The sequence below is a fragment of the Buceros rhinoceros genome, unplaced genomic scaffold, assembly GCF_000710305.1.
Source record: "Buceros rhinoceros silvestris isolate BGI_N320 unplaced genomic scaffold, ASM71030v1 scaffold350, whole genome shotgun sequence".
Classification (NCBI taxonomy): Eukaryota; Metazoa; Chordata; class Aves; order Bucerotiformes; family Bucerotidae; genus Buceros; species Buceros rhinoceros.
In genome coordinates, this window is record NW_010388812.1 from 110,441 (window position 1) to 120,137 (window position 9,697).

The window sequence follows — 9,697 nt, forward strand, 5'->3', positions numbered from 1 at the left end:
ACGAATAGCTTGGGGAGGGTGACCATGGAGAACACATCACGGAAATGGATGAGTCAAAATATTTCTTGGTACAGGAGTAGGAAAAAAGGACTTGATGATGAAGTTTGTCATTTGAGCTTGCTCCCCCCGAAGGAAGCAGTTTTGGAGCCTGTCAGAGTGCTTGGAGGCTGGGAGCCCACAAGTGTGAAGACGTGGCTGAATATGAACAGAACTAGGAGCCCAGTAGGATTTCAGGCTTCAGTCACAGAGAGGAAAGATTTGCTCTTGGATGTGGTTGTGGTATTTCAGACCAAAGTGTCAGACATGGGAGTTGGAAGGGAACATCCATAGCAACTATCATTGGTATGTTGGCGCAACAAGTGCTTTAGTCAGCGATTTGAGACCATGAAAGACTTGAATAACGTGGACAAAGAACATGTTACTCCCTAGTGTCAGATAAACATCTGCACAGCAGATGCAACATCAGCTTCTAGGTGTGAAGGTATTTGCATTCATGCTGCAAAGAGCTTACAGAAACTGTAATGCATTTTGCTGGGAAAAATATGTTTGACTTTTTTTAGAGAAGTTCACATATGATCAGCATGTGGGTGTCGCACGTATACTGGGAGAGACCTGGCTTTCATTATGTCTGTTGTAGAATGGTCTGGGTTGGCAGGGACTTTCAAAGGTCATCTAGTCCAACCCTGCTGCAGTGAGCAGGGACATCTTCCACTAGAGCAGGTTGCTCAAAGCTCCATCCAACCTGACCTGGAATGCTGCCAGGGATGGGGCTTCTACCACCTCTCTGGGCAACCTGGGCCAGTGTCCCACTACTCTCAGCATAAAAATTTCTTCCTCATATCTAGTCTGAATCTCCCTCTTTTAGTTTAAACCCATCACCTCTTGCCCTGTTGCATCTTTCTTACAGACCCCTTTAAGTACTGGAAGGCTGCACTAAGGTCTCCCTGGAGCCTTCTCTTGTCCAGGCTGAACAACCCCAACTCTCTCAGCCTGTCCTCACAGCAGAGGGGTTCCAGCCCTCAGATCATTTTTATGGCCTCCTCTGGGCCTGCTCCAACAGGTCCATGTCTTTCTTGCCCATGGATGTGCTGCAATGGTGCCTGCAGACAAGCTCCTGCCCTCATTCCCAAGGGACGTGACTGTAAATCCTGCCTTCTAAGAAGTTTTTGCTTGTAGGGCATCCATATTAGCAATGCTAAGAGATCAGAAGACCTTTCCTATACAAGGGTCACATCTGGAGGTCAGAGGCAACCTCACTTTTCATTCTTTAACAATACTAAGATTTTTTTTTTTTAGCTCAAACAATTAACTGTGAATGTATAATAATCTAAATGTTCCCACGCGCCAGTGACAATAGACTGGCAGTGTATCCCATGCGCGATGGAAATCACTGAGAGGACAGATCCCTGTCAGCGAACTTCTGTCTACAGAGAAGGTAAAGTAATAATGCTGAAAGCAGCTTCCTGAAGGAACGTGGTGCTCCACTCTTGTTTGCTTACAGATAGTTGTTTTCCTAAACACAGTCTCAGGAAATGCCCTTGTTGTTTTGACCCAGTTTGGCACAAAGCTGTCATGAGAGTGATAGGAAACACCTTCCCAGACCTCCCCTCCAGTGCTCAGGTCTTCCCCAGAGGCCTCTTCCCTCCCATGCCAGAGAAATGGAGCTGGAAACAGGAAAGAAAAGACATAGAGAAAGGGAGAAAAACATATTCAGTCCCAGAACTACGAACTCCTCCCTGATTTCTTGGCATTGCAGCCAGGAGCAGTGCAAAGCCAGGTTTCATGGAGCATTTGGTCAGAGGAAAACTACTTCAGAGGGATCTTGGCATCAGGTAACACACAAGAATCTCCTGTGTGCAGGGTCTACAGCTCAGTCAGGAGAGTCCCAGCACCGCAGGGCTGCTCAGTCCTTATAATCCTGCTGATCCAGGTGCCTGTGTGACCAACCCTCCATCTAGGTGAACCTTTGCTGTTATCCCAACTACATACAAAACACCTCTTCACTACCTTCGCTACCTACATGACAGCTTCTGCAGCTGTTGCCTATTTACGGACGATGTGCATGTGTCCAGTGGGGTCACACCTGCACTAGGGGGGGCATAGAAGAACAGCCCTAATTCCAGCCTACACACCAAAGAGCAAACCTGGTGGTAAAGCCTTGAAAAACAAACCAGAAAACCCCAAAGTTGCCCAGTAACTCTTCCCTTCCCAAAGGGCTGCAGGGTACGCTCTGTCTCATGGGGTGGAGAGAAAGGGACAAGGCTGAAAAGACCTGTATCCCGGCAGGGGAACACATCAGAGGTCTGTTCTACCCTGGCCACCTTCTGAACCACTGTCATTAGCTTCCCTCAGCTCCCCACATTAGTGGTCAAGTACCCATGAAAGCTAAACTGCTGGTGGGCTATAACTCAAGCCTTTGGATTTGTAGCAAGACACCTTGTCCGCAGCAGTTGCACCCCAGAGAAAAAGGAATTAAGTGCCTTTATTAGTTTGAATGAATCAATAATTAGCTACAAGCATTATGGAAAATTACAAGGCAACCAGACAGCAATGAAGACCAAACAGATGGAATAACGATCCTTTAATAGCACCATTATGAGATGGTACAACACATACTGAGCACTCCAAGAGTCTGAGACAGTTCTCCCAGCAAGCTCCAGCACATCAGAAGGCAGCCATCAACTGACAAGTGCACGCAGTTACCGTCTCATGAGCTCATCTAATGGCCATGTGACATTACAGAAAAAAGTAAGTTTTAGGAAATACTGTCACTTCATTACAGAAAAGTAAATGGCATCGGGTTCTTTCTTCCCATGCTGGATCTCTGAATCTTGATTCTTCCCATTCTCCAATCTACTTCAAGAAAACAGGGAGGGGGGAGAAATATCAAAGCTCAAAATTTAGCTTATACTTCACTGAACTAACCAAACATCCACAGCCTTGGAAAAATGCATTCAGCTTCACAGAGTTGCTTATTAATTTGTTCAGCGTCACAATCACACCATGAGGAATCCGTAAAAAGAAACCTGCATATGTAAAACACTTCACATGTGCACAAATGTCATGTCAATTGCTGATTAGTGGAAAAAAAAAAAAAAGGAAAAACCGAACCAGACTGCTAGAAAAATTAACAGTGAAATAAGTAACAAGGGACACAAATCAACACATATGGCAAAGTCTCAGAAGCAGAGATAGCTGAGGCTGTAAGCTGATGTATGGTCTTCTGAGAAATGTGTTTGAATTAAGAGCTACAATATGGAGGAGAAATTTGAGATATGTTTTTTTCTAAGGGACATGTGACTGCTTCTACAGCAGTCTGTAGCCTACACTGTATCTTCAGCAAGTTTGTCACCATGGCAACCTGGAATTTTTCTCTAAGAATTTTGTTAGTAAACTTTTAGGGATCGATTTGTGCCAGAAAGATGTGTCTACACGTGTGGTAGTGACATAGAGCGACCCTCTGACAGCAGCTTGTCCGGGAACGCCTGGGTCCTGCCCAGCCAGGGAAACGGGGGATTCAGGCCAAAGAACCAGGACCAGCCGCTACACTCATGACAAGAGAAGAAACAGGAACGAGTGGGAACATGGGAAATTCCAGCTCAGTTTAAGGAAAAATTTGTCCCCCGGGAGTGCTCTTGACACTGAACCTGGAGCCCAGAGAGGGTGAGGGATCTACACCCCAGGACGGTCAAACCCCAGCTACACAGGCTCATGAACCCAGCCCTGCTTTGAGCCACAGCTGGGCTTCCAGGGGTCTTTTCCCAAGCCGCCTGATTAAGTGACTTGCAATCAGGCCATGAAGACCCAGTGAAGTCTAAGGAATCATCCAAGATCTGCATCCGCCAGAAAGAGGAACAATTTCCTCAGCACAGCAGTGGGACTCATCCTTCTAAACCGATCCAGAAGAGGTGGACAAAGGACAAGGCAAAAACTGTGGCCTTTCTGAATAACAACAAAGACTGGCACAATGATTCTCCTCTCTGCTGTGACACCTCTACTTCACCCCTGCACCACGATCTGACCCAAGCATCAGGAAGGGTCCTGCCTGAGTCTGTTCCGTTTCCAGTCCTTGACCTCTGAACAGATGAAAGTATGCTATCACAGATGCCAGGTGACACCGAGGACTTACCTGTCACAGACAGACTCCAAGGCAGGAGGGACATAACGGTAGCATGACTTTTCCTCCATGTTACCTAAGCGATTAATTGCTCCAGCTTTTGCTCCCAAGGCTGATCCCATACAGAGCTCACGCACTATGCAACAGATCCCATTCTGCAGGGATTTTCCTTCCCTCTGATGCTTCACTTCTTTCCCCAGAAAGCAAAAAGGTGCTTTCTGAGAATTGTAGAATGTGGGGTGGGCAAATGGAGAGAAAAAAACCCCAAAACAGAATATATGGAGCTGTGAGAATACAAAACTGGAACTAGAATCCAGTAGCTCTTAATGAGGACACTGGAGATAAAAGCTCTTCTCTCCATGTCCCAGGATGGTTATGCACTCTGCTCCATTATTATTTCTATCGAAAACAGACAAACATCATCTATTTCACTCTGAAGGTTGGATCCTGGTTTTCTTGGGTATGAGAAGAGGCCCAACGTTTCTGTTTCTTCTTCCATTGCAAGAACAAAACCCCCAATATTCAAGGATGCCAGTTTACTCACTCTGCTTCTGCAAGGCTGCTCATCAGCTTGTAACAACTGCCATCACCACATGCCCACCAGCAGTGAGCTGTGCCAGGTGAGAACTCAGCCACAGAGTCATTTTAAGAAAAACATAAAAACTCGAGGAGGAAATCCCACCCCCTTGACTTGAGGCAGAAGGAATTTGATTGTCTGCTGAAAAACACTTTCCTTGTGTGATTAATGGCAGTAAGCGAAAATCAGCATTCACAACCTGTGTGTGTATTTGCAAGTCAAGGCAGGAGCTTTCTTAACTTTCCTGTTGAAGGAAATGAAGCATCGCTCATGAGACTCCAGACATAAGTCATAGGTCGGACTCCACCCTGCACAAAAAAATCTTGCCTTCGGCAGTTGATTTTGGCGGAGCAGAGCATTTCTTTTCCTCTCTGCAGTTCGTGATAGATGACTTTGAGTCATTTTTTTAGGCTCCTCTTTGCAATTCAGAGCCACAAACACCATTAAGCAGATTCCAGCTTAATGGAACCTGTAATTCCTCATACCTGTGCACACTCAAAAAGCCTTTCATGTTGCATGTGTGCTGGAGAGCATCCTTTCAGACTGGGAGCCCCTCCTCCCCAAGAGTTTCAACAGGGGATTGGCTGCATCATTAACATGCCCTTTGCTGACACTGTGGCAACCAAAACAGCTCCAACAAGCTCTGCACACACCTGGCAGGCCAAGCTAATGCCCCTAATGCTTGTTAAAGGATAAAGGGGCTAACGGGTGGTCAACAGCTGTACAGCAGCTGGCTCTCTCGCTCATGTGCCTGAGCTTTTCGTTGGCAAGACTGGCACAACATGTGAATTTTACAATTTCTCCAGTTCCGGAGATGCACTAGGAAATAAATCCAGAAAATCCGATTAGGACTTGTTGCTGAAGTAAGCTCATTAACCATTGATGTGAGTTTTTTTCATACTCAGTTTGTCAGCTCCTGCAGGCACCAGCAGACTGGTGGGTCTGAAGACTGCAAACTTGAAAAAGTTCTTTATATAACAAATGCACTGATTTTTTCCTCTTGAATATTTAGCTCGTTCTAATAAATTTAAAAAAAGCCGCAAAGCACCAGTGAGATCATTTAGCCTAGCTCCTTGCATAAAGTCAGGCAAGGATTCCCCTGAAATAATTCCTGTAGCCAAAAAGATAAGAAGATCTAGTTCAGAAAATGTAAAATCCAGCATGAAAAACTCTGTCAGCCACCTGCCTTAGTAATTGTTGCAGCAGTCAGTTACTCCTTCTGTTGCATAAAAAAAAGAATCGCATTTCATTTCATACCCGAACTTACCTAGCTTTGCCTGTCAACAACGGGTTCTTGAATAAGAGATGAAAGTCTTCTATTATTAAACTGCTGTTTCCCCAGCCTCCCCCAAACCACTCTCAGCTGAGCTAAGCCATCTCAAAACCCAGCACACATTTCCCATGCCTCACCAAACGCTGCCATCACAGTACATCACTTGTAATAATGCCAGCCATGATCACACAGGTGCCAAAACTCAAGGGGAAAAGCTGTGAATAACTTTACCTGACCTCAAAAACATGAAATAATTTGGATTCATGTGGCTCCAAATTAAACCCATGGATGAAACCCTCTAATTCTGGATACAAGTGAAACTGAGATGTAAGACTTCCCTCCAGACTTTACAGCTAATGGAAAGACAATTAGATAGAAACGAGAAATAAGGAGTTTTGAGGAGGTTTGAAATTCTCCCCGATATATCTGCCTCTGAGATGTGCAGAACCTAGGACACTGCTATGAAACACAGCTCCATACATGACACTTGCAACCTATCTTCAAGAGGAAGCAGAAAGTATTAAGACTCAAACTGCACAGGATGTCAAGAACCATAGATTTCTTTCCCCTTTTGTTTCACTTTCTCTTTCAGGAAGATACTAGAGCTTGCTTCTGGTTTAGAGATTTGCTAAACGTTAGGTAAGAGAACATGAAACATTTGTGATGACTCCTTAATGGGGATAGCTCCTCTTGAGAGCCAAAGAACTAATTTAAGGTAACTGGCATTTTCCACACACAAAGAAAAGTATGCCTCCCCTCTTCAAGCACATGGATCTCCTTCCCCACAACTTTTCCAGAACACTAGTTGAAGAAAGTTCAACACAAATTTACCCTGCCAGACTGAGACAGTTTGGTCTAAGAAGCCAACAATGGTCAGGCATTTACAAAATGTGTCCCTCTCCTCTCTGGAAGAGAAATTCAACCCTATGCTACTCTTCTGTAAGCCTCAGTCTTTCCACACCACCTCCTTAGATTAAAGGTACTGAGAAGGACACTGGAATGCCGCTGCAATATGCTCAAGGAAGTTTAAAGACAATTAGAAAAGTTAGAGATTGCTATAAGAGGAAAGGCAGTGGTTAAACAAGTCTATCACCTTTACTGGCTCATGGACAGATTCAATAGCATATGGATTTAATAAAACCATTTTTACAAAGACAGACCTGAGCTAGCAGAATGACTGGGTTTTCCTTTCATAGCTGGTTTCTAGGAGAGTGGGGGGTACGTCTCCTTCAGCACATATAAGTTTACCATGGATATGCTTATGAGTAACATGTGTTAGTTTTTGGTGAGTCATCAGAGTTAAACTACATCTAAAACTGTCTTGTTCCCAATGCAGCAGGCCTGAGCTGAGCTCCACACACATGGAGCATTCAGTTCTGGCACTCTGGCACCTGCTAATGCTACGTACCCAAATGAGTGTGCAAAACCTTTTCACGCAAAGACACAGCGCTAAGTAATTCCCTCTACCTTTCCCAGCCACCTTAAAACCGTTTAGCGTGCCAAAGAATGATCTCCATTCTGTGTTGCTAAAACTCTTTCAAAACCACTTCCCTTTAGATTAACTCCATGAGACGGCAGGTAAAATAGCAGCAGCAACCAGAGCTGCTCCCACATGGAGCCTCAGAAGAAGGTCAGCAAAGGTGGCGTACAGGATAGGCCTTGCCAGCTCTGATGAGTCATGAGTGCTGTTCGTTATCATTCCCATCAACTGGGTTCCTCTCAGATACCTTCCTACCAGGTTCATTCTATGTTTGCTGAACGATGTGTCCTTGGGGCCCTGTTGCATTAGATTTGGCACACAGACATGGCCACCTCTCCAAGAGTTGGCAGCATAAATAGACACAAGCCATAGGTGAGAGGAGAGCACCAGCAGAAGATGGCAGATGACTTGCTGAAGGACTGGGGTGCCCAACAACCCGTCTGGGTCTTTGCCAATACACAGCAGGGCATGTTCCAGATCCCACAGCCAAGTGATACACCCCTGCTAAGGGCGTGCAGTTTGGGTAAGGCCCAAAGTATCCATGAAACGCTGGACAGAAACATGTCTCTGCCAGGCAAGAGAGATGGAGGCAAAAAGCCAGACCTGCAGCTCAAGGCTTGAGCCCTGTGCTAAACTCAGGCCAGCAGACTGATTTTCTTGTGCACTATTCACACTACCTGCACACCAGGACACTGGCATTTGCACGAGTATATGGGATGGACTACTCATGAGCGAGCAAAAGCTGTGAGCTCTGCAGTTGGCATGTCTTCCTACCAGCAAAGCAACAGAAATAAAACAAAAAATGTCTTCTGTTGCCTTGACAACTGGTCAGACCCCTGTTCTGTGAGCCCTTCTGTAGCCACCAGAGATGGCCATCAGTGTGGCAGAGATGCTGCTGATGGTGCTGTTGGTGTCACTGAATTTCCCCATGTGCAAGTTCTTCACATGCCAACAGTAAAATGGCTTTTAACATGCTTGCAGCCAAGAGCCACATTCCCCAGAGGTCCCTTATCCTGAGCAGCCACTTTCCCACCCTGCCGCAAAACCTGCAAAAAACGCAAGTGCGTAAAAGCTGCACTTCCGAGTTGTACTCACCCAAACCGTGTTATTCCATCCTGTGAGAGCTGAAATAGCTGGGTCTACGCCAGGCTCCTCGGCTGCCATCTCTTCCCCTTGAAGGGAAGGCTTCAGGAGCAAATACATCTTTTAAAAAAATGAACACAGAGACATACATGAGCGTTACGTGCTTTCAGACATGCCTTCATTCAGCATTCTGCACATCAAGGATGCACACAGGTACTGGTTATGAGAGCCCAGATCTGGCAATCCAGAAAATGGGCATGCGGAGCATTACAAAGCTCAGCACTGCCCCACTTTACAGCTTAATGACCTCACTGCTTCCTCAGTGAGACACACCTCTGCACAGGTAAAGGCAGCTGGCCATGACCTGAACAAACTGCTGGTCGTCTTTTCTCCCTCAGACAGATTACCTTCAGATGGTCCAGACAGATGACAAAAGGCAAACACGTGCCAGGGCAGTCCAGCATGGCAGAAATGGCTTACCTTCTCTGTGACTGCCACCTCGCCTGCTGGGGTTCATTATCGGCACGTACATCATCTGAAAATTAAGGACATTTCTTTAAAAAGCTCATCTGTCAAGAAGCCCACCTCTCCTTCATTTCCTCAGGTACTATGTGACCACCGAATTCATAACAAACTTCATTATGAATTTCTCCGAAAAGGAGATCACTGCCCATACTACTGCAAAGCAGTGATGTTGCTAAGGAAGTCTGTACTTGTGGGTAGGCTCTCAGGTCCTCGTCTTTTGTACCTCACACCTTACCTGACCTTCCCATAGCGTAGATACAGTCAGAGGAGCAGACCCAGGAGAGCAGAGTTGCAGTCACACAATAAGTCACTCTTAGACTTATCCCAAATTACTCTTTTGAAAGGTCTCTATAGTCTTCTTTTATTGGTCTCTATCCAAGTGATATGATCCTGGCCTCAGCCAGTCACAATTCCTTCTCCTATCCAAATACCACCAGCACCACAGGAGCTACACCAAGACCATCCACCAGAGCTCCACCACATCATCCCAGCCCAGCTGAAATCCCTTGAATTGAGTTACAGCTCTAGAGCAAGAGCTACAGTGCACTTGCTGCAGCGCTCTGCAGAAAGAAATGTTTTCCTTTTCATGTGCAATAATTCCCTTTGGCATTTATTCCTTATTAACATTGCAGGAAATATATT

General features: G+C 45.7%; 1 protein-coding gene across 1 annotated transcript in view; it reads right to left on the bottom strand.

Annotated features, from left to right (window-relative positions):
• Positions 1 to 8,552: 8,552 nt before the first annotated feature.
• SPP2 (secreted phosphoprotein 2, 24kDa) overlaps positions 8,553 to 9,697 on the bottom strand; it is a 6,143-nt gene continuing 4,998 nt past the window's right edge. The window contains exons 5-6 of the mRNA XM_010131399.1: positions 9,011 to 9,065; positions 8,553 to 8,650 (exon numbers count right to left, since the gene is read on the bottom strand). Of these exons, the coding sequence (XP_010129701.1) occupies positions 8,553 to 8,650; positions 9,011 to 9,065 (153 nt within the window). The remainder of the gene's footprint in view (positions 8,651 to 9,010; positions 9,066 to 9,697) is intronic.